The sequence below is a fragment of the Echiichthys vipera genome (assembly GCF_963691815.1).
Source record: "Echiichthys vipera genome assembly, chromosome: 14".
NCBI lineage: Eukaryota > Metazoa > Chordata > Actinopteri > Perciformes > Trachinidae > Echiichthys > Echiichthys vipera.
In genome coordinates, this window is record NC_139839.1 from 948,891 (window position 1) to 973,541 (window position 24,651).

Here is a 24,651-nt window from a genome sequence, read left to right on the forward strand (position 1 = left end):
CAGTGGAAACAATAATGTTCTCTGCAGAAATACCAAATGGTCAGAGGAAGTGCTGATGAAAGGAGCTCGATCCTACCCGTCAACCCCTCAGAACAGACTTATATTCTGCCTTTCGCTCGTCTAGATGTTTTTCACTAATGTTGCTTATTAATGCTGCATAACACTGTGATGGATCTCCAGGGGGACAATTTATTGTTGTAGACATTTTTTCTTCAAATCAACAACGGTCACACATTAGAAAAATACTCCATCTTAGCTCAAATGTCCCACACATTTAAAGTTTTCAACATGTAAAATAAATCTCATGTTGAAACATGTCGCCCGGACTGAACTGGCAGCAAAGTAAAAAAAAGACAAAAGCGTCTTTAAAAAGGAAACATTTAAATAGCAGCTTACAGCACTTTACATCTGCCCTCCTCCTCCTTTCTTCTGCTTGGGTTTCTTCTTCTTCTTGTTCTCAGGCGCCGACGTCTTGCTCTTCTTGGCCGCGTTGGGCTGAGAAGCTGTGGCGCCGTCTGCCGGTCGTTTCTGTTTTGTTTTCTTATCCTGTTTCTTTTTGGCTTGTTCTGCACCCGCTTTGTTTCTGGAGGTCCAGTTTCCTGGCCCTGCCGCCGCCGCTGCTGCTGCTGCTGCCGGCTCTAAAATTGGCTTGTTGCGCTTTTTACGCTTCTTGGTTTCTGGCAGAAAACCTTTCTTCTTCTTGGGAACTTGCTGTTGGTCTGCCTCCTTTTCAGGCTTTGTCTTTTCAACTTTGGGTTTCCTGTGAATGTGAACATGAACACATAAAGAAGGTCAACACGGTGGCTTCGATCCAGCTAAAGAGCGAGGAATCTCTGTGCGACTGTCTGGTTTAAATATCTGGAGAAGCGTTCATCTGATCACACTTGGTGCGATAACAGAAGACTTTACATTTTGGCCTGGAACTTTTGAACCCTAAGGGCGCACTCACACTGTCCTCCTGCACCGGGCCAAAACCATTTTTTCAGCTAAAGCCTAGTGCGTTTGACCAGTCTGAGTGAAACCGCTCCGCGCATAACTGCGGCCAGCTGGTCGTCCACGGCCCGTCTGAGAGAGGTGGGCTTTAGTAAAGCGTGTTTGCACGTGTACGAGCACGAGCGTGCGCACGTGTACGAGCACGAGGCCTACGGCGGCTCTCACGTCATTTATGTGCCTCTGTTGGGACGTAGAAAAAAGAAGGAGGGACCATGCGCGGTTCTTGCATTATCCCAAATGGGTCCAGCAATGTTCAAACCAAAGAAATGTGTCATTTTATTCAAGGTAATGGTTCGTGACATTCGATTGCCCGTCAGTAGCGTTGTGGTTGTCAGTCAGAAGCTTCATAAATTATTTTTTTTTATCAAAGTTGGGTGCATGTGGCCCTTCGTAGCGAGGCGATGGCTTGTCCCCGGAAGTGTTGCTTGGTGCGTTCTGGAGAACGGTGTGCACATGTGCAGGACAGTGGGGCTGACAGCCGAGCACATAGAGGTGCATCCTTAGATTCAAAATAATGCAATTCAAAAACTGAAACTGACATTTGACCGCTGTAAAACATGTTCATGTTCAGAAACGCTCCGACACACTTTGTCTAATGCATTATTTTTACATTTCTGGCCCACGTGCATGATATCTCAAGAGAGCGTTGAGCATGTGTCTTTACATTACACAATAAGTGAGCTATGATACTAAAACACTAAAATGGGTTTCTCATGTGCACGCAAACACACACACACACCACGACAACTCACATGACTCCAAAGTGTTTCACCACGGCCCAGTAGGTGTCCTCCAGCTTGCCGGTCTTCTTGAAAGCGATGGCGCTGGTCAGGGACTCCAGGACCTTCTGAAGGGGCTCCAAGTCCACAGACAGCTTCTACACAAGTGCAGGCGGCCAAAGCAGAGACACGTGAGTCCTGAGTGAAACCACATCAATGGTTCTCTCCCTCTCCATCTCTCTCTGGAGAGTAGTTAACCCTCACACCTACCTGCTGGTGAACGTGCTTGACCAGGAACTGACAGAGCTCCAGGGTTTTCACCACCTTCTCCCTCACCACCTTGCTGTCAGTTTGACCGACCCCCTGGAGACTCTGAGAGGAGAAGACACTGAGGTCAGACTGTTATCCATGTTGGACTTATTGTCATCCACACAAAAGGTGCAATATAAATACTGTGGAATAAAAAAAATGCGCAGAATTACGAAACTTGTTCAAAGGAGCTGTCAGGACTTCTGTACAGTCAGAGCAGACTGAGCTTTTAAAGAGACAGGCGCTAAATACAGAATACATGTGTATTCAGACAGACAGTACAAGAAGAAGAATCTGATTTTTGAATATTAAAGCATGTAAACGCGTTCTAGTAGAAACCCAGAATGCAAGTGCAAATGTGAAAATGAGCATGATATGGTTCTTTAACCCATTTAGACCTAAGGCAATGACTGCGCGTAAATACCTTCAAGACCTGAGGCGTCCTGTGAACGTTCAGGTCAGCGTTATCCCCAAAGACATTTAAGTCAAAAGCAACTGGACTTGGTCATTTGTCTAATGTTTCACCCCTCATCCAAGAGGCTTCATCAGTTCCTGTACGCATCTGACCAGGACCAGGACCAGGACCAGGACCAGGCTGGGACTGGACCAACTAACTGGTGTGAAGATCCAGGTATTTAACCTCTAGTGAGGACGTGCACAAGGCCCGATGATGTCACTGGCACCCTTTGTGCTCCAAGTGCCGACCGAGGATGAGAGGTGAAACGTTTTCCTAGACAATAAACCAAGTCCAGTTGCTTTTGACTGAATTTTCTTTGGGGACCTGAGGAGTCGTTTGCATGTATATCCCTATAAGACCGGATGCAACATTTGCGTGTATATACCTTTAAGACCTGAGTCGACGTTTAAGTGTAAATACCTTTAAGACCAGATGCAGCGTTTGTGTGTTTTGAATGAGCTCACTGCTTTTTACTTGATAAATTGACAAATTAGCAAAGTTCCTTATCTACACAGAAGTATCTGCTCCTTCAGGTAACTTACCGCCACCAGCTGACCTGACACCGTCGCACAGAGCTCCGTCCATGGAGCGCCGCTCATCAGCAGCTGCACCTCCCTGCTCTGCATCGCCCGCAACACCAACACACATGCTAGGCCCTAAACACACACACACACACACGAAACAATGTCCACCAACAGGATCGTACACATGAAAGAGCTGTAAATGAATATGTAGCATCTGAGGGAGGGTCTCCTTTACCTGCTGGTGCACTCTGAGCCCAGATGTGATTTGCTGCACGACTGCATCCAACAGCTTCACACACAACACCTGGAAATATAACACGCATTAGTTCCCGGCTGCAGAGGCGTGGCTTCTGTCTCCACGGTGACCTTCTAAGATGCATCGCAGTACTCACGGGGAATCTGGTGAACAGGTCCATGAACATCTGAGCAGTCAGCGGGCTCTTCCTCCTGCCCATGAAGGAGCTCAGGGCATCTCTGAAGATGGAGGCGACCCGATCCACATCCGCATTGCCCATGAAACTCAACTGCACACACACACACACAAACAGCATGAATGAGTAAACAACACATCAGGGACGTTTCTTTCGGACATGTGTGGATGTAAGGAAGACTTTTTCATTGGACGTTTGGTTGACGGTTTGGTGATTCGTACAAATGTTCTTGTGGCTTTACTGAGTTTCCCTCGAGTGCCACCATGAGGTTGACCTGTGTGGGTTTATACAACTAACATAAAGGTTCAGATATCTTAAAGTGTGGTTGAATGAGGAATTTATCCGCCCCCAGTTTGGAGAAACATGCAGGAGTCCTGACACAGACGCTAAACAATGTCCTTCTGTGATCGGGTCAAATGCTAAACTTAATGTAGATGCATAAAAAAATCAGTATCAGTTTAAGAATATCCTCTTTTTACGTCATTTTGTACTCTGAACGCAACGGTAACAAGTGTCCCCAGTGATCTAAACACACACTGAGTTGAGGTTTTAGACGTGTGTGTGTGTAAACTTACGTCATTTGCTGCAGCTCCGTCGGCCGTCTGCTCCTCTTTGGCTTCAGCGGGCGGAGCTCCTCGCAGCACTTTCACCACGTACAGAGACGCACTGCAAGGACGGGTTCAACGTCAGCAAAGCGCTAAACACCCGAGACTCAAATGATGGGTACGGCCTCCGTATTTCATCTGTGACCTCGGAAGACAAGACCCTCGGGTCCTGAGAGGATTACTCGTATGTTTGATCGCTCTTTGATGCTTTGAGCAGTTGAGTAAGAAGAGAAACCGGAAGCCTTTCATCTCAGAACGTGTGCAGGTTTAAACAGGAACAGGTTCCTGCGCCGCAGCCGATAACAAGCTGGAATTCACTCGATCGTTGCAGGAGTTTGATTTAAAACACGCGCAGTGTGTGGCTTTGACTCCTCTGTGAAATCTTACCTTCATTCATCCCTATAAATTAAGACCAAATCACAGAATATTAAGTTAAAACCGCTGCAGTTTGAAGTACGAGTGCAAATATCTTGGAGTTTGGATCGATGACACTTTCAAACATCGTGTGTCAAAGTGAACTAAACTCAGACACCCTCCTTTCCTCTTCACTGCAGGAAGAAACTTATTAGGGCAACTTGTCCGTCAGTTTTACATTTTGGAGACGTTTTATTCATGCGTGCATCAGCTACAGCTCTACACCCACTTGACTCCGTGCGTCACTCGGCCCTGAGAGTTATTCCAGGCGACGGCTCCGACGCTCATCACTGTGACCTGTATCCTAAAGCTGAAGGGCCCTCCTTCCTAACAGGCGTCATAGACACTGGATTTAATTTGGTTTTAAAGCTCTCACCGGTCTCTTACCGTCCTTTATCACTTCTTTAGTGTCTCTTAATGCAAGTCTCCGTCAGACAGACACGCTCAAAGGACTGGATCACGCTGCAGCTTCCCTCCGTTTACACCAAATTAGGAAAATCTTGCTTTTGCAGAACCACCTGAACCTGATCATTAGGACAATTAATATTAATAATAAATCCATAACTGCATCTTAGGGCGTGATCACACTGTCCTCCCGGACCACGACCCGGACTTTAGGGTACTTGTCCCCCCTCCCTCTCCCCCCCGCGCCCCAGCCCCGTTTGTACTCACTCTACCAGGGCCTCGGCCAATGCTTCTTGCTGTCCATACGCCATCACGCCGTAACACGTCACACGCATTGATCGCGTGTGTGTGGCTTTGTTTACAAATCTTTCCGTAGACCTCTGAGTTTTTGTGCGTCTTGTCGACTGTTTTTGAATCTTTTCATCGACCAAATCTGCAGTAAACACTCCACCTCCGCACCACACCAACGTGAACCTTTCACCACCATTGTTGTTGTTGTTAAATGTCCGCGCATGGTCCGTCCTTCTATTTACATGTCAGAACAGGCGGACATAACGCTACTGCCGTAGGGCTCGTGCTCGTACACGTGCGCACGCTCGTGCTCGTACATGTGCAAACGGCTCCGCTAAAGCCCACCTCTTTCAAGCGGGCCGTGGCGGCCCAGCTGGCCCCAGTTGAGCGTGGAGCGGGTGCGCTCACACTACTTAAAGGTACTAGGCTTTAGCTGAAAAAACGGTTTTGGCCGCGGCCAAAAGGACAGTGTGATCACGCTCTTATTTGACTTCTAACTGCTCCTGTTTTTGACTTGATTTCTGTCTTTTCATTATTCTGTATCACTTTACTTTTCTGATATTTTGGATTTGCTCGTGTGTTTTTCACATGTGTTGTGTTTTGTCCTCAAATGTGTTTTGGTCTCTGCTTTATTGAAAATGAGGTTGCTCCTCAATATATTCCAGAGTTTAATTAAAGGTTATGAATAAAAACTAAATAAACTTGGGTGGTGTGTTCACTGCGTTTCCAAAAACATAACGGCCAATTCAAAAACGCTCTTGTCCATGAGCGGACGTCCGGACGTTGATATGATCCTGAACCTTTTCTTCCTTTCAGACGGTTACGTCGGCCGTGTTTGGGAGCGCTCTGACAGACAGCCCAGTCTTTCATTCACGATTTAAAAAGAGGAAATACAAGAATGTTGCAATAATTTTTACAGTTTCTCTCAGTTTTTATGCGTTTTCTTATAATTGTCAACTGTTTTCCAGCACATGTGGGAACCCTGACTATGGGCTATGGATGCAAACACTGCGTAGACCGCAGAGGGCTCAAAGAAAAACTAACTAACTCAATATTTAGAGGCACATTGCATCAACATCCAAGTCCAAACAGTATTCTCCCATCATGCAACACTGCAGAGACAGTTTGAACCGTGTCATTCTTCTTCTTTTGAGTCCAAAATGATTTCAAATAAGACATTTGGTCTCTGCATTACACTGTTTTTTAAATCTCTGTTGAAATAGTTATTAAAGGAAAGATAAGAGCTCATTCTTAACTTCAACTGCTTTTCACAATCATATATTTCACATTTTCCATTATTTACATGTTCTACTGCTGAAATTGTCATGATGTGTGTCATTCAACAGACAGTCTTCACCTCTTCTGTATGTCGTTATTATTATTCAGCCGTGGGTTTTACCTGAAGTAGTAGAGGCAGACGGAGGAGTCGGACAGCTTCTGGCTTTTAGTCATCAGTTTGTCCAGCAGGCCGTGGAGCTCCCCCTGTCTGTCCCCGGCGGTCCTGCAGTAAACCTTGGACCTGCACAGCTGGTTCCTGAAAAAGAAATTAAAGTTACATTTTAAGACGCCAGCTGTTCGCATGACTTTAAAAAGTACATTTTTGGTGTGAAACCGTGGAAGGGAGTGAGCACGGAGCTGAAGCAACCTCCAAACATGGTCAATTTAAAAAAAGGTACGGAGGCGAGGGAGGGCTTTAAGAAACAAAGAAACAAAAAATTGCTTTGTGTATAAGGACACACTCACACTGTGCGTCCGTCCCGTGCTTTAGGGTCCTTGTCCCCCCCTCCAGGCCCGTTTGTACTCACACTACCTGGGCCTCGGAGAATGCTTCTTGCTGCCTATACGTCATCACGCCGTAACACGTCACACGCATTGATGACGTCATGGCGATGCCTGGCTTTGTTTCCAGATCTTTCCGTAGACCTCGGAGTTTTTGTGCGTCTTGTCGACTGTTTTTGAATCTTTTCATCGACCAAATCTGCAGTAAACACTCCACCTCCGCATCACACCAACGTGAACCTTTCACCGCCATTGTTTTAAATGTCCGCGCATGGTCCCTCCTTCTTTTTTCTACGTCCCAACAGACGCACAGGAAATGACCTCAGAGCCGCCGTAGGCCTCGTACAAGTGCGCACGCTCGTGCTCGTACACGTGCAAACGTGCTTTACTAAAGCCCACCTCTCCCAAACGGGCTGTGGACGGCAAGCGGCCGCAGCTAGGCGTGGTACGGTTGCACTCACACTGGTAAAACGAACTAGACTTTACCTGTGAAACCTGTTTGGGCACGGTACGGACGGACAGTGTGAGTCCGCCTTAAATATGGGCTATATATGTATGTTTACAGTTGTATATATGTGTATGTAGATGGATTTCTATGGATGTTTATAAAGGCCTACTAATGATATAATACTACTTTATACATATGATTTATAAAACTGTATAAATGTATTACGGTATAGTTAGATTTACAAACTGTAAATAGATTACAGCAATTACTGAACTGTGAAAAAGGGTCCGATTAAATAAGTGAAAACTTCTTCCTTCTCCTTTTCAGGCAGAGTTAATTGTATATACCTTATGTTGTTCAATTTTCTTCCTCTTATTTGTGAACTAATTTAATTGTGTACAGTTTTGTATTTTGTCTGAAATAAATTCATAAAATTCAAATTCAATTTAATTCAAAGTCAGAAACCATTTGTCATCCAACACAAAGCCGTGGAGGTTTGAATCCCTCGCTGAGGTGCGTTACCTGAAGATATCGGCGGCTCGGCGGAGGAAGTCCTGCTCCTGCTGGTGGCTGTCGGAGCTCATCCCTCTGTCGATGATGGCGAGCAGAGGCTCCACCAAACCCAGAACCAGAGGACTGCCGGCCTGCCGGGCCACGAACACCTCGAGCAGGTCCAACACCTACAGCAAACAGAAAGGAAGGAGGGGTTGGGGTTGAGTGACGGTGTCGTCTTCCCCCTGCTTCTACTCGTTATGCTAAGCTGTGATAGGCTAAATATCTCTGCAGTGTATTTGGTGTCCTGGACGAGGTACCTTGATCTTAAAGTCTCGCACCAGCATCTTCTCTTTCTGGATTTTTGTCTTTTCGTCCTTCTTGGCCTGAGTCTTCTTCTTCTGCTCTGAGAACAGCGCCGCCAGGCCCTTATCCAGCTCCATCATGGCGTCGTCATCCAGGTCTTCATCGCTGCTGCCGTCCTCCTCTGTGGCCTGAACACACAACACAGCGAGGGGACTTAACGCGAGGCTGCGTCCCTGACAAATGTACTTCCGTTTGCCTCGTCTAAGACCGCGTACCCAAGTGTTGCATTATCAATAACGTGTTTATGAGCGCAGGTACACACGTGCTGGGTTTAAAGTTGTGCAGCATCGCAGCAATACGATTCTTGGAGCCGGGAATAGCACTTTACGAAGGCGTTACGCCGCGACTTAAAGACCGGATATTCTGTTACTGAAACTCTGTGACTTGTGACACATTGTCTTCAGATGTGAGCGGGTGTCACAGGTCTCCTAGTGTTGGCAGGCCTTATCCGCACAGAGCTTCACAGACGTAAAAACACGGAGAGCACGCCTTAAAAACCCACCAGAGCATTCTGCTTCTGCAGGACCTTCATCAGCTCCACGCGGAAGTTTTGGTCCACCTCTCCCTCCAACACCTCCTCCTCTTCCTCCTCCATTGCTTCATCCTCTTCATCCTCATCAGACTCGTCGTCGTCATCTGATCCGTCAGACTCGTCGTCCTGCAACAGTAAAGATGCGTTTAGAGTGGATCATTTAAATGAACCCAGGATGGATCACATCGAGCAGTACAACAACTGACCTCCATTCCCTCCTCCTCGTCCTCCTCGTCCTCTTCCTCATCTGGGTTCTTCTTCTGGGCTCTGTTGTCATCAGTGACGCCCACAGCACCGTCCTCCTCGTCGTCATTCTCTGGATCCAGGACCTGCACAGAGAAAACACTCAGCATCACTGTCACTGACCCCTCCTGCCAACCTGTAAAGAGCTGCTCTGATGTCCTTGGAGGACAAAAACTGCAATAAAAATACTTTAATTAATACTTTAATACTATTAAAACTATAAAAATTGTGCGATACTGTACTCAGTGTAGTTTAATGTCGCACAGTGTGACGTCAAACAATATCAACAAGAAATTGCGGCTTCCTTCGGTTCTCCTGTCCACACATGACCGCTGAAACCGGACTTTTGGGAAAAGTTCAGTTACAAGAACTCCGGTTCCAGGAGCTCACAACTGCGCTTACGTGTGGATGGAAGGCCAACCCCTACAGACGTGAGACTGAGAAACACGCGGTTTCTAAGATACCTGTGTTCGTATGGACGGCCCCTAAGTGGCTGTGTCCACACATGAGCCCACTCAGAGGTTAGCTGCAGTTTTGATGAATGTACAGTTTGACTGGCTAGTAAAGGTTGTGGCCACAAGGGGGCGTTGGTCAAACGAGATGTTCCCGTTGATTATTCATTGCGGTTAAATGAGGATGTGTGCAGTTGAGGGGTTCAGGGGACATTACTCACGTCTAAGATGGCGGTGAGGGCGGCAGCGGTCACATGGGGGCAGATGGAGGAGAAGACGGTCTTGCAGACCTGCCTGATGTGACGGCTCGGCTGCGACAGCAGGGACAACAAGATGTCCACCATCACCTCCACCCACTCTGGCTCCTCCTCCTCCGGCTCTGTGGCTGAAACAAGGGAAAACGCACAGACACTGAAACTAAGTGCCTTTACTCAAGTCAAATACAAACACCTCCTAATAGTGACCGTTAAACATAAATCCTGTACGACATCATCAGTGTAAATTAAGCCTCACTTTGTTTCTTCTTCTTCTTCTTCTTGGCCTTCTTCTCCTGAGCTTTGTCCACGCAGCTCTGCAGGTCCTTCATGATGTCCAGCAGCTCCTCTGGGGCCTTTCAGGAGAAACTCTTTGCGTCAGCTTCAGAAATTAAACCACGGTACATCTTTAATGCTGCTGCAGCAACAACAACGGCACGACTATAATCACGGCTCTGGCAGCACGCTTGTACCTTGAAGAGGTGCATGCCGACTAACAGGAAGAGCTGCTGGAAGGCGCCGCTCTCTTCAGTCAGGCCTTTCTTTGCGTTCTTCTTCAGGCTGGCCACTGACTCCAGCATGCTGCAAGAACACACATGAACATCTTAACTGTGGTAAACTGAATGATCCGTTAAAGCTGTACTATTCTGACTCCATTAGAAGAAGAGGAAGCGTTAAGGTCCTCGATCCTGTCGTCCTACCTGTCCCAGGCCTGCCTCTGCTCCGGGCTGAAGGGCTGGCTGCTCTGGACGTGTTTCGGCTGCTCGAGGACGACTTGGGCGTACTGGACCAGGTGGTAGATCCACATGGTGCCGTCGGCCGTGACGCCCAGAACGCGCTTTTGATTGACTGCTGCGCCTTCGCTCGACTCCTCAGAGGTCAGCGGCAGGTGGTGCATGGACATGAGGAGTCTGGAGGACAGACAGAAGGTTACAGGGATGCAGCAGTGACACCCGAACACGTGTGAGGTCACGCGCTACACGTCAGATTTGTAATTATATTGCGGCTGTCAGTGAAACGTGAACAGTCCAGTTTCCAGTTACGGAATAATATTATGGTGCTTTTCACACCTAACTGGAATACCCAAAATGATTGCTTCGTTCATCTCTCACCCAAAGAATGAATTCACGAGCACTGCTCTGGTTTTATCGTCCAGCGGGACGGACAGCTTCCCCTTCGTCTCTAGGATGTCCGCAGACGCCTTCTTGGCAGTGAAGAACGCATGGAAGAAGACAAACCTGGAAAAGAAACAACCACACCACACTGGCTGACGGCCTTCTCTTCATCAAACACGTGAGACTCAGCTGTTGCTTCACTGCAGCCACGCCTCACCTGGCCACGTCCATGATGAGATCCTCCGTCTTCTTCAGTTGGTGGTTGTCGACGATGGACGAGAGCCGAGAGACGATCCACTTCCTCAGGCGGAAGATGGAGTTCTCCTTTCTGGGGAAGGATAACCAAGAGTTACGTTGGTACGGTTTCCATCCAGACACACAAACGCAGCCCAGCAATACAACGGGTGTGCACACTCACTGTTCTTTCCCCTCCTGGCTGTCTTTCTGTTTGCGGGTGCTGAAGTCCAGCAGTTTGTCCAGCTGCGGCTGCAGGAACATGCTCTTCAGCCATTCGATGTAGTGCTGCAGGGCGGCGGGCTGCAGGTGCTGCACCACCCTCCACACCGACGGCACCACAGGGTAGCCCTGGTGGGTCAGCGAGGAGAAGCCCACCATCACTGTCAGCTGTTTGTCGGCGTCCTGGCAGCCCTGCAAGAAGTCCCACACGTAGGTGTCCATCTCTGGGGCCAGCTTGAAGCGGTCCGGTTTCTGAGGGAGACACGACGGATGAGAGTCATATAAGTAATAAACAGAAAATATAAATACTAAATACTTTAACCAGAAACCACGGGTTCATGCTCTAAATAAGTAGTACAGCACTTCTGATCAAAACCAAGCCAACGTCAACTAGGGTTGAGTGATTGGATGAATATAAAGTGCATCGCTGGTTGTTTCTTTTGGGGTGATTTTACATTTATTGTATTCATTTTATATCCCCGCCTCTGAAGAACGAGTGAAGCGACGGCAGAGAGAAACAGCAGCTTGAGTCAGCATTTTTTAAGGATAAGGAGTAAGTTAGTGATTGTTAGAACGGTGGAAAGACTGCGATGGTTTTCTTGAGTTTTATTTTGTTTCTGTCATTTTACGATGAGTTAAAGAGTTCGTTGTTTCTATTCGACTCAGCTGAGCTAGCTCAAGCTAAGAGGACTTGTGCTGTGTAACAAAGTCTCAGCTCGAACACATTAAAAAGACTTTTAATGTGAAACTTCTGGAGGAAGTGTTGAGTTTCATTCACGGTCACTCATCATTGTTCAGGGCAAAGTGCACGGCATTACATAACTGTCCGCTGTACTGATGCATCGGGTTTATGAAGACAACAGGGAAACATGGAGCACATTTAGAGTTACCACTAAAAAATAAAATTAAAAGCCTGTCTCTAAGATGAGCCCAGTACAAAGGCCCCGTTCTCTCTGCCGCTGGGGTTCAAACTGCAGAATTTATGGGCACACAACTCTGCAACACTGTATTTTGACATTGATAAAAACAAACATCTCATTTGGTTGCATGTTCTCCTCAGTTAACTAAATCATGAGCTAATAATAATAATAATAATCAGCTGTTTATGGTGAACAGACGGAGCCCCTGACCTGAGCAGACACCACGTGCTCCCCGTAGTGCGTCATCACCTCCCCAGACAACACCTCCTTTAGCTGGGCTGCAGACAGAAGAGGCAGGGCGCTGCCCAGCAGACGGAAGCTCAGGTAGCTGCACACACACAAGACAACGCCAGCGGGACGCGTTAAGAGGGAAGTCAACCAGGACGGGACCATGTGACAGATAGCACGCAGACATGCTGCAGGTTCTCTCTGCAGCGGAGGAAAAAGCTCTGGAGGACTCACTGGGCCGGCCCCGGCGGCTCCTTCAACATGCCGTTGATGATGGCGTTATTCCAGAAGAGCTGGAAGGTGTCTTCCTTCAGAGAGAGCTGCAGGAGGTCCAGGACCACCGCCGGGAGGACGCGCTCCTTCGTGCGGGCCGCCATCTTCAACACCTCTGTCAACCTGCGAGTCAACGTCATGTTAGAGCTTTTTGTCTGTTTTTTGCGATGGTCCGTGGACTCGTGTTACTCACTTGGGGATGTTGTCGGTGTTGATGATGGTCGAGGAGCCGAGCAGCTTCTTGAGTTTCTTGGGTTTGAGCGTTTGCGGGAAGCGCCGCAGTGCGACCAGCAGCAACTGCAGCTGCTCCGGAGTCCTGAAGGCCGACTCCAGGTCCGTCTGCAGGGCGCTCAGCAGGACCGCCTCAAACACCTCCTCTGGGATCTGACGGACCGGACGCACACGTTTGTTTTAGGAAAGAACGGAAGGAAATGAAAAGCATTAACCTACTGTAGAGAGTCTGATTATGGTTAAAGAGCTTCGTCCTGTGGTATCGTGACAGGCGTGAGGGAGCGGCGGCTGTCACCTCGTTGAGGATGTCCATCATGGTCTTGGTGGGCAGGTCCTTCAGGTGCTGTTTGTGCTGGCTGAGGCTCTGCAGGAGCTGCACACACCCCAGCACCACCTGCGGCTCCTGCACAAACACAACACGGCAACCATCAGTTCTCTCTTTGCATTGTGAAAATAAAGAAATAAACCTGAACGCTTCCTTTAAAAAACGATGGCGAGACTTACGTTAGAGAGGCGGCTGGACTGATGAAGTGCAAGGACGCCAAACAAGTTTCCAAACAAAGCGTTTCGGAAAAGTTTCTGAAAAAGGAAAAGACGCACGAATAAAAAAAGTCTCTAAAAAAGTGTTTTGGAGCCGACAGAGGAAACCGTAAAACACGCTCACCTTCTTCACCGTCTGTAAATTGTGCTTTTCCTTGATCCGGTCGAGGATGCGCTGCAAAGACACGTCTGCGAAGGCGCTTAAGACCTGAAAAACACACACTCAAAGACATGACACCTGAGCGCGCTCTGGGAGCCGATCTACGGATGGATCAGTGGGACCGGGTGAAAGCACTCACCTGCCCCAGAGCCAGGCTGAATCCGGGCCTCGCAGCCTCCCGTGTGTGAGCCAGGCCGTCCACCAGCCTTTTAAAGGTGTATTCCAACTCATCTGCCTGCAGAACACAGAGCAACACGCCATGATGCAATCCTGTACCGAGGAGGGGACTCAACACGACCCAAGTCCCAATAAATCAATCAATAAATGCATACATTAATATATAAATAAATAAATAATTACAGGAATAGATAAATGCACACGTTACTATATAAATAAATAAATAATTACAGGAATAATAAAATAAATAAATAATTAGAAGAATACAGAAATAAATAAATACAGAAATAAATAAATAGTTACAGGAATAAATAAACAAATAATTAAAGGAATTAATAAATATATAAATGCACAAATAAATGAATACAGAAGTAAATGAATAAATCAATAATTACAGAAGTAAATGAATAAATCAATAATTACAGGAATAAATGAATAAATCAATAATTACAGGAATAAATGAATAAATCAATAACTACAGGAATAAATGGTGCAGACTAAACCTCTTTAACATACGGATACAGGAATAAATGAATGTAGGTGAACAAAGAGATAGAGCTCATTTATTTACTTCTGTTTTTATTAATTATGCTTTTATTTATTTCTGTATTGATTTATTTACTCATACATTTACTTCTGTTTTTATTAATTATGCTTTTATTTATTTCTGCATTTTTTTCAGCATGTACTTATTTATTATTTATTCCTGTACTTATTTTTACATGTTTTATTTCAGCCTGTATTTATTCATTTATTTCTGTATTTATTTATTCATTCCTGTGTTTTTTTTCACATTTTTAATACGACTTTACTTTTATATTTACACATTTATTAATTCCTGTATTTATTTTTAAATAACTATTACAGCATGTTTATATGTATTCATTTATTTATGCATTTATTAATTCATTCCTGTATTTGTATACATTTTCCCATCTCTTTATTTATACATTTATTTATTTATGCATTTCTTTTTACATTAACTATTACAGCATGTATTTATTTATTCATTTATTTCTGTATTTATTTATTTATTCATTTATTTCTGTATTTATTTCTACATTCCTGTATTTTTACACATTTACTATTACAGCATGTATTTATTTATTCATTTATTTCTGTATTTATTTATTTATTCATTTATTTCTGTATTTATTTATTTATTCATTTATTTCTGTATTTATTTATTTATTCATTTATTTCTGTATTTATTTCTACATTCCTGTATTTTTACACATTAACTATTACAGCATGTATTTATTTATTCATTTATTCATGTATTTATCTACTTATGTATGTATTTATTTATTAATTCCTGTATTTCTTTTTACATTTACTATTACAGCATGTATTCATTCATATTGTATTTGTACATTTTCTCATGTATTTATTTATTGATGTATTAACTCCTGTATTTATTTACTCTCTTGTGTATTTATGTATTTATTTATTTATGTATTAACTCCTGTATTTATTTACTCTCTTGTGTATTTATGTATTTATTTATTTATGTATTAACTCCTGTATTTATTTACTCTCTTGTGTATTTATGTATTTATTTATTAACTCCTGTATTTATTTACTCTCTTGTGTATTTATGTATTTATGTATGTATGAATCTAATTTCTCTACTCTCCTGGTGTTAATTCCTCCTCAGTGAGACACACACACACACACACACACACACACACACACACACACACACACACACACACACACACACACACACACACACACACACACACACACACACACACACACACACACACACACACACACACACACACACACACACACACACACACACACACACACACACACACACACACACACACACACACACACACACACACACACACACACTTGTGTCGGTGTGTCGGAGCTCTGCCCACCTGGTTGTTGGTCTTCAGGTACTGGATCAGGTCTTCCACCGCCCGCAGCCGGACCTCCTGATCCGGTTTGGCCAAGTCCCAGAAGAAGTCCAGAAAGACGCGGTTCTGCTGCAGGAGCCCGGCCGCCGGTCGGACCGGAGCCGGTGTCTTCACGGAGAGCTCCACCATCTCTACAGACATCTGCTGCTGCTGCCGCTACTGCCTCTGCCCATGCTGCTGCTTCTGCTGCTGCGGAGGAGGAGGAGGCGGAAACACGTGCGCGCTGTACGCACTGCTTCCGGGTCCAGCGCTTTTTTTTCACTCCGCAAAACTTTATTCAGCAAACTGAAACAAAACAGGGATTATATGAGATTCTATTATAACATTAATGATGATAATAATATTAATAATAACAAATTTATTGCGATAATATGCAAATAATAATAGTATTGGTGGTAATAATAATAATAATCAATTAAATAATAATCATAAAATGATGCTAGTGTGTAAACAATAAGAGTATTGCTAATGACAACAACAATAATAATAATAAATATATGAAGATGCTATTAGGCTTATACAAATCGTGGTAATGATAATAAATTATAATAATGCTAATGTGCAAATAATAATAGTATTGGTCATAATAACAATAAAAATAATAATACTACTAATAATAAATAATAATATTACTATGAAAATAATATAATATATAATAATCAATAAAGTCATAATAATAATGTGCAAACAATAATAGAATTGGTAATAGTAATGATAATAATATTACTATGAAAGTTGTATTAGGCTGATAAAAGTAATGATGATAATAATATTAACGCTAATGTGCAAATAATAGTATTATCATAATAACAATAAAATTATTAGCATCATTACGATTATAATAATAAAAACAATAATATTACTATGAAAATAGTATTAGGCTGATAAAAATAATCAATACAATCATAAAAATGATGCTAATGTGCAAATAATGGTATTGTCATAATAACAATAACAGTAATAATACAATTACTGTGAAAATGATATTAGGTATTATTTATTGATTATTAATAATAATCAATAAAATCATACTAATGTGCAAATAACAGTATTGTTATAGCAATGATAATATATCTATGAAAATAGCATCATAGTTTATACTAATCTGTGTTTTTCTGTTGACTGTTGCACTGATGTACCTATTTCACACACACACACACACACACACACACACACACACACACACACACACACACACACACACACACACACACACACACACACACACACACACACACACACACACACACACACACACACACACACACACACACACACACACACACACACACACACACACACACACACACACACACACACACACACACACACACACACACACACACACACACACACACACACACACACACACACACACACACACACACACACACACACACACAATTAAAGGGAAAGATAATTTCTGGGCACGTCCAGCTGGGAGGAGGCCTCGGGGAAGACCCAGGACCAGGTGGAGAGATTAGATCTCCACACTGGCCTGGGAACGCCTCAGGATCCCCCAGTTAGAGCTGGTTAATGTGGCCCGGGAAAGGGAAGTTTGGGGTCCCCTGCTAAAGCTGCTGCCCCCGCGACCCGACCCCGGATAAGAGGCTGAAGATGAGATGAGATGATTTTTATGAGGACCAAACAAAGATGTTGATTTACGTCCGTAGAATACGAGGTGTAGCATCTCTGACACGATTCATTTAGAATTATATTTTCACTCATTTCCCCTTTAATAAATACTTTGCCTCCTGATTTGATGATTGTTATATGATAAAAGTTTGATTAAATGTTCAGCTCCAACTCAGATCAAAGGAATTTCCCCTGTGGTGCTCAAATAATTAATTATTATACTTTTTCCCCCAAGCCCCTTGCGTTGTTGCAAACTGCACCACGATCGTCTTCCAGACTAGTTGTGATGTAAAGATGTAAAGTTGAGCAAAGCGACACTTTGAGCAGATAAATGTGAAAACAAACACAAGCATCACTCTGAAGGTGAAGGAACTAGAATCAAAACGCACTTCTGAGCGAGGGTCGGCCTTTAAACGGAAGCTGCAGAAATATAAAAACAGCAGAGATCACAATGAAGACGTTACGGGACATGAAACAAGCCAAAAGATCTGAACATTTTATTCTTCCATAAAAATGTGTTCATTAGTAAAACTGCATGCAAACTCTGTGATTCCCAGAGCAGACGGAGGGCGGCAGAGGGCGAGTAGAGGTTAGCGGTCAGAGTTCGGGGTCTCAGTCGACGGGAGCAGCCAGCACAGTGTCCAGGGTGCTCTGAGCCTCTCTGATCTGCTGCTGCAGTCTCTGCTTCATGGCCTCGTTCTGAGCTTTCTTCAGCATGTCCTGCATGTCTCTGATGGCCGCCCGGTAACCTGGCGCGTTGTGAAACACTCGGATGGCCTTGTCGCCGCTGCACGCCAAGAAGCGCCCGTTAATGTCAAATCTAAGGTCGTTAATCTCTTCGCTGTGGACGCCGTGCAGCTCCTCTTCCAGCTGGCCGCTGGTGGCGTTGTACATGGCCACGTTGCAGCCGTCGCTGATGGCCACCACCCGGCCGTCTGGAGACAAGGCGGCCCGGCTGCCTTCAGAGGAAGCACAGGGGACCGTCTTCAGGAGGTAGGGGTCCTGCTGCTTTTTGTACTCCACATCTGTGTTCCACAGCTTCCACGTACCGTCTTTGGAGACAGTCACCATTCTGATCATTAAAGGAAGGAAAAGAAAGCAATTACCAGCCTACCAGCACCTCTGAAGCGCATTAATTAGCATGTTATACCTTGTTTATTTAATCTGTACAAAAAAACATTCATTTTAAGGTTGAAAAAGGTGAGTAGATGTATTTTTGAACTTTGGACAGAGCCAGGCTAGAAGTTTCCAAACTTTATGCTGAGCTAAGAAAGCAAACAAGGGTGCACTCACACTGTCCGTCCGTCCGTGCCCCGTGCTTTAGGCTACTTGTCCGAACAGGCCCACATAAAATGACCAGAACCACTGTGGGCCTCGTGCTCGTACACGTGCGCACGCTCGTGCTCGTGCATGTGCAAACTGGCTTTACAAAAGCCCACCTCTCCCAAACGGGCCGTGACTCACACTGGTCAAACGAACTAGACTTTAGCCGAGAAACGTCCTGGGGCACGGTACGGAAGTACAGTGTGCGTGCGAACCAAGCATAAGTATAGTGATGAGAAAACCTTCAATACCTGTGAGAGTCATTGGAGAAGGCGAACGCGTGAACTCCTGCGGAGTGGCCCTTCAGGTCAAAGGCTCGCACCACCTCTTTGAACTCTCCTCCCTTCCCGAAGCAAACCTCCCACACCTTCACGTCAGGGGTGAAGCCGCATGACGCCACAAACCTGGGAACGCAGAGACACACAACACACCCGATAACATCTCCACTGAAGTCACTTATGACCGTAATTCGTTTTTATCTGCGGTTTGAAAGAGATTTGTTTATATTTTGACAGTAAAAAGAGTATTTTCCTGCTTATCAGTATCAGCTTCAATATAAAACATTAAAAAGATGAAAAGGGGGAGTGAACAGGTTTTCTAGGTACGCTACATCTGAAGGAGATCCCAAATGGATCTTTCAAGTGGAAGAGCCGGGACTGACCTGCCACACGGCGAGACGGCAGCATACGAATTGGTTATCTGGTTAGTGTTGATAGAGGCCAGAACGTCTCCTTTCAGGTCCCAGATGTGGATGCTGGTGTCAGTGGAGGCGCTCATGATGAACTTGCCTGCAGAGAGGAAACACAGAATCAGTCCATCTGGTGATTAAACGTCTTTTAGACAGAAAGAAGAAATTCTGAGGATACTGAAAACATCTCCCACCACACAACTTAATCTTTAACCTTTAACCCTGCAGGTGTGGAACTTTGTCTCCCCCCTCAGGCAGTGAGAGTCATTACACAACAGTGTCGACGCTAGACTGCAGGTGAGCTCACTACATCTCCCCCGCCCGTCCCCAGGAACGTTCTCTTCAAGTCTTCCCGTGCAAATAAGGGCAGAACGAAAGAAACGAAACCAATGGTGATCCGTGTGTTCCCTCGCTGTCGATTGCTTTATTTTTTACTTTAATTCTTCCTTTTGCCGTCAGATAAACCAACAGGTGCCTTTCGGAAAAATGTTCTACCATTGTTAAAGTAGTGTTTTTGTTTTGTCCGTGCCGTACACCATTGTTTTGTTCTGTTCTGTTATTTACTGAATGTTTTGTGCTCCATACCACGATACTATGACCAAGAGCCGTTAAATATAAGATTCATATAGTAATGGCAACATTACAAAAGGAGAAAAGCATCGACTATATTTACTATACTTTTTTTAAACATAAAACAATAACACAAAGAAAAACCACAAATCCATAAAAGACATTTTGTGCGTACCTGTCTCCGCAATGCCAATGTTGAGGATGGGGGCCTTGTGTTTCTGTGGGAAGTCCTCGGACGCCGCTTTGAAGGTCATCGTGCCGTCCTCCTTTTTAATCATTTTGAAGATTCGGATGGTATCTCCGTTGGCCAACCAGGTGATAAACGCCCTGCAGTGCAAAGGTGAGAGTCAGTTTCATCCTTTCAGTTTGACAAACACAGAATTCTGTCCTGGTTATTTCTGATGTGTTGTGCGTATTAAAAACGGACAAGAGGAACAACAAGCTGCTTAGAACAGCTGCGTTGATGTTTGTATCATAAAATCTCAGTGCTGCTTGAGGTGTAGGACCTGGTCTAAGGGTCACGTTAGTCCTGGTTATGCGTAGGATTGCAGTTCTGATCGTTACAGTTAGGTTAAAGGCAGTTAGGGGACGCGTTATGTCAACGAGGGTCTGCACAAGTACGGTAAGAGAGAGGTGGAGACCTGGAGTCCGGGCTGAAGCGGACCAGTGTGGCGTGATCCAGCTCCACGTTGGCCCTCAGGCACTTGTGCTCCCGCTCCAGGAAGTCCTTGGTGCTCCATATCCGGACGGTGCGGTCGTCAGCACATGACGCCAGGTACTTCCCGTTACTGCTGAAATCCAGGCACGTAACATTTGCACTGTGGCTCTGATAAGAAAACCAGACACAAACACACGCATGCTTCAAAGAGTGGCTTTGGACCTGAAGTGAGACATCATTTGAAGATAAATCTACATCACAACGGACATTACACAGACTTGGAACTATGGGAGCTAGCAGGGTAAAGTCAGTCACAACTGTACTCAGAGGCTCTTACAGCGTGTGTGTTTTACTGTGTAACCGTGTGCTCCAGTTTACCTTCAGCGAGGCTGCCAACAGCGGATGACTGAAAGTGTGCTGCGAAGCTTTGTCCTTACGGGCGCGCTGCTTCTCCTGCTTCGGTTTCTTGGATGCAGCGGGGCCCTTGGCAACACTGCCTTCAGCTGAGAGACAAAACACAGAGCGACTGAGGAACGTTTGGGTCTAAGAACCACACGTCATATTTAATAGATGTTGCATTAAAAGCGGGCGTTTTTGTTACAGGCTGCATTATTGTGCACCGTCTACCTATCTATAACAGCAAGGAACAGTCTGTAAGCGTGTCAGTGTGTGACTACCTCAATGGCTACCTCAAGTGTCCACCTCAGTGTGTACCTTGGTGACTACCTTTAAGGCTATCTTAGTGGCTACCTCAGTGACTACCCAGCGACTACCTCAGTGTGTACCTCAGTGTGTACCTCAGTGTGTACCTCAGTGGCTACACCAGTGACTAACTTAGAGAGTAATTTAGTGGCTGCCTTAGAGGCTACTTTAGTCGCTACCTCAGTGACTCCTTTGGTTGCTACCTCAGTGACTACTTTAGTTGCTACCTCTGTGACTACCTCAAGTGTCCACCCCAGTATGTACCTTGGTGACTACCTTATACGCTACCTCAGTGACTACCTTAGAGGCTACTTTAGTGGCTACCTACGTGACTACCTTAGAGACTACTTTAGTCGCTACCTCAGTGACTACCTTAGAGACTACTTTAGTCGCTACCTCAGTGACTACCTTAGAGACTACTTTAGTCGCTACCTCAGTGGCTGCTTCAGTGACTACTTTAGTCGCTACCTCAGTGGCTGCTTCAGTGACTACTTTAGTCGCTACCTCAGTGACTACCTTAGAGACTACTTTAGTCGCTACCTCAGTGACTACCTTAGAGACTACTTTAGTCGCTACCTCAGTGACTACCTTAGAGACTACTTTAGTCGCTACCTCAGTGGCTGCTTCAGTGACTACTTTAGTCGCTACCTCAGTGGCTGCTTAAGTGGCTACTTTAGTGGCTACCTCAGTGACTAACTTAGAGGCTACTTCAGTCGCTACCTCAGTGGCTGCTTCAGTGACTACTTCAGTCGCTACCTCAGTGGCTGCTTCAGTGACTACTTCAGTCGCTACCTCAGTGGCTGCTTCAGTGACTACTTTAGTGGCTACCTCAGTGACTAACTTAGAGGCTACTTTAGTCGCTACCTCAGTGGCTGCTTCAGTGACTACTTCAGTCGCTACCTCAGTGGCTGCTTCAGTGACTACTTCAGTCGCTACCTCAGTGGCTGCTTCAGTGACTACTTTAGTTGCTACCTCAGTGACTACTTCAGTCGCTACCTCAGTGGCTACCTCAGTGTCTACCGCAGAGACTACTTTAGTGGCTACCTCAGTGGCTACCTCAGTGGCTGCTTAAGTGGCTACCTCAGTGACTAACTTAGAGGCTACTTCAGTCGCTACCTCAGTGGCTACCTCAGTGGCTACCGCAGAGACTACTTTAGTGGCTACCTTACCTATAAGCCAGTAATCCTATCATAAAAGTTGTGTAAATGTGTTTCATTTTTTTTCATAAATGTATTTTTAAGTTATAAAACGTTGCATTCCTGTTTTTGTATATTTTCAGACATACTTTTTACAATTTGTCGGACCTCCTGCGGTAACTCTGGGGACCCCCTGAGGGCCCCGGACCCCCTGTTTAAAGTCTCTGGTTTGGATCATCATTTATTCAGTCTATGGTTTAAATAATACCAAATGAACCAGAGAGAAAGCAGCCATCGCATTGGTCCGTCAGTGAAACCTTAGACGATTGGCTAACGACAGGTGACAGTTACTGAAAGTTAGCACAGTTTCTATCTTCGCAACGTAAATCCACGGTTTATCACCATGATAATGAATGAATGAGTGAATGAATGAATGAATGAATGAATGAATGAGTGAGTGAGTCAAAGAGCACAGAGACAGTGTCAGAGCCGGTGACACACAGCCCTCCCCTCCTCCTCCTCCTCGGCTACAGTTACGTTAGCCGTGTGTGTGTGTGGCTCTTACCGGTAAATTCCGCCGCTTGCTGTATCTCCTCTGAGATTTCTTCTTTCCGTCGACTCACCGCTAACGCGACCAGAATCACCAGTGCACCGAGCAGCAGAGTCAAGGCGAACAGCGCGGCTACTTCCATGTCTAAAGTTTGATGCCACGTACTTTGCACTGCCGCTAAGTGAACGTCTACTTGGCTACTACACGCTACTGGGCTGAGTGCGCATGCGTACAAAACCTTCGTCGTCGATTAGAATGTTTAACGGCAACACAGAGATAACCGCCATTACCGCCCCCTGACGGAAGTTCATAGCTTTTGAATTTATGTTATTTTTATTTTATACATTTATAAATACATCTTTTGTATTGTGTATAACACTGGAACTGGGACATGTAAGAAAAGTAATTCTTTATAATATTTAATCTTTTCAATTAAAAAAACGAAAAAAAAACCCACCGAGATAACCGCCATTACCGCCCCCTGACGGACCGGAAGTTCATAGCTTTTGAATTTATGTAATTTTTATTTTGTACATTTATAAATACATTTTGGTTGTTATGTATAACCCTGAAACTGGAGCGTGTAAGAAAATTAATGTTTGTAATATTTAATTTTTTCAATTAAAAAAGCGAAAAAAAGAAACACAGAGACAACCACCATTACCGCCCCCTGACGGACCGGAAGTTCATAGCTTTTGAATTTATGTAATCTTTATTTTGTACATTTATAAATAATTTTTTGGTGTTGTGTATAACTCTGGGACTAGAACATGTTAGAAAAGTATTTTTTAAATATATAATCTTTTCAATTAAAAAAACGAAAAAAGAAACACCGAGATAACCGCACCCCCCCCCCCTCCCCCCATGGACCGGAAGTTTACAGCGTTTGAATTTATGTAATTTTAATTTGTACATTTATAAATTCATTTTTGTTTTTGCGTATAACACTGGAACTGGGACATGTAAGAAAAGTAATTCTTTATAATATTTAATCTTTTCAATTAAAAAAACGAAAAAAAAAAAACACCCTCTCCGGGAACCATCACCTTATCGTGGTGGAGAGGTTTGTGTGTCCCTGAGAACCTGAGGGCTGTGTTGTCTGGAGCTTAATGCTCCTGGTAGGGTCTCCCATGGCAAAGTGGTCTCAGGCGAGGGGCCGGACTAAGAATGGTTCACAAAGACTCAATGGACAAACAACAAAGAGGAAGAGAGACCCTGCCCGGAGGAAGCCCGGGGCCCCCGTCAGGAGCCAGGCCCAGACGGAGGGCTCGCCGGCGAGCGCCTGGTGGCCGGGTTTGCCACGGAGCCCGGCCGGGCACAGCCCGAAAAAGTGACGTGGCACCTCCCTCCTCTCCATCCTGTGGGCCCACCATTCGCAGGAGGAACCATTTGGGTCGGGTGCGCTGCTGCACGGGTGGCAGTGAAGGTGAGGGGCCTCGACGGACCAGACACGGGCAGCAGAAGCTGGCTCTTGGGACGTGGAATGTCACCTCTCTGTCGGGGAAGGAGCCGGAGCTTGTGCGGGAGGTGGAGCGCTACCAGTTAGATCTGGTGGGGCTTACCTCCACACACAGTCTCGGTTCTGGAACCGTTCTCCTGGATAGGGGTTGGACACTATTCTTCTCTGGAGTTGCCCAGAGTGAG

At 45.2% G+C, this 24,651-nt stretch overlaps 2 protein-coding genes across 3 annotated transcripts in view; both read right to left on the minus strand.

Moving 5' to 3' along the window:
* mybbp1a (MYB binding protein (P160) 1a) overlaps positions 1-15,932 on the minus strand; it is a 28,996-nt gene extending 13,064 nt beyond the window's left edge. The window contains exons 1-27 of one of the 2 annotated variants that reach the window (XM_083926339.1): positions 15,707-15,932; positions 13,777-13,872; positions 13,602-13,685; positions 13,442-13,516; positions 13,233-13,340; positions 12,900-13,090; positions 12,668-12,829; positions 12,416-12,533; positions 11,248-11,537; positions 11,047-11,157; positions 10,827-10,952; positions 10,416-10,625; positions 10,188-10,296; positions 9,974-10,070; positions 9,682-9,845; positions 8,972-9,094; positions 8,736-8,891; positions 8,188-8,361; positions 7,898-8,055; positions 6,548-6,682; positions 4,009-4,099; positions 3,395-3,526; positions 3,238-3,306; positions 3,021-3,134; positions 1,983-2,084; positions 1,746-1,870; positions 397-760 (exon numbers count right to left, since the gene is read on the minus strand). In XM_083926339.1, the coding sequence (XP_083782465.1) occupies positions 403-760; positions 1,746-1,870; positions 1,983-2,084; positions 3,021-3,134; positions 3,238-3,306; positions 3,395-3,526; positions 4,009-4,099; positions 6,548-6,682; positions 7,898-8,055; positions 8,188-8,361; positions 8,736-8,891; positions 8,972-9,094; positions 9,682-9,845; positions 9,974-10,070; positions 10,188-10,296; positions 10,416-10,625; positions 10,827-10,952; positions 11,047-11,157; positions 11,248-11,537; positions 12,416-12,533; positions 12,668-12,829; positions 12,900-13,090; positions 13,233-13,340; positions 13,442-13,516; positions 13,602-13,685; positions 13,777-13,872; positions 15,707-15,886 (3,858 nt within the window). In that variant the 5' untranslated portion in view covers positions 15,887-15,932 and the 3' untranslated portion in view covers positions 397-402. Of the gene's footprint in view, positions 1-169; positions 761-1,745; positions 1,871-1,982; positions 2,085-3,020; positions 3,135-3,237; positions 3,307-3,394; positions 3,527-4,008; positions 4,100-6,547; positions 6,683-7,897; positions 8,056-8,187; positions 8,362-8,735; positions 8,892-8,971; positions 9,095-9,681; positions 9,846-9,973; positions 10,071-10,187; positions 10,297-10,415; positions 10,626-10,826; positions 10,953-11,046; positions 11,158-11,247; positions 11,538-12,415; positions 12,534-12,667; positions 12,830-12,899; positions 13,091-13,232; positions 13,341-13,441; positions 13,517-13,601; positions 13,686-13,776; positions 13,873-15,706 lie in introns of those variants that run through there. The other variant, XM_083926338.1, reaches the window with a different exon arrangement.
* A 1,971-nt stretch (positions 15,933-17,903) lies between these two features.
* On the minus strand, positions 17,904-23,200 carry tbl2 (transducin beta like 2). Its single transcript, XM_083926441.1, has 7 exons — positions 23,023-23,200; positions 20,998-21,122; positions 20,603-20,787; positions 20,137-20,288; positions 19,365-19,491; positions 18,955-19,107; positions 17,904-18,452 (listed from the first exon to the last, which is right to left on the minus strand). The coding sequence occupies exons 1-7, from the start codon at positions 23,147-23,149 to the stop codon at positions 17,993-17,995; spliced, it is 1,329 nt and encodes a 442-aa protein (XP_083782567.1). The 5' UTR covers positions 23,150-23,200; the 3' UTR covers positions 17,904-17,992.
* Positions 23,201-24,651: the final 1,451 nt, after the last annotated feature.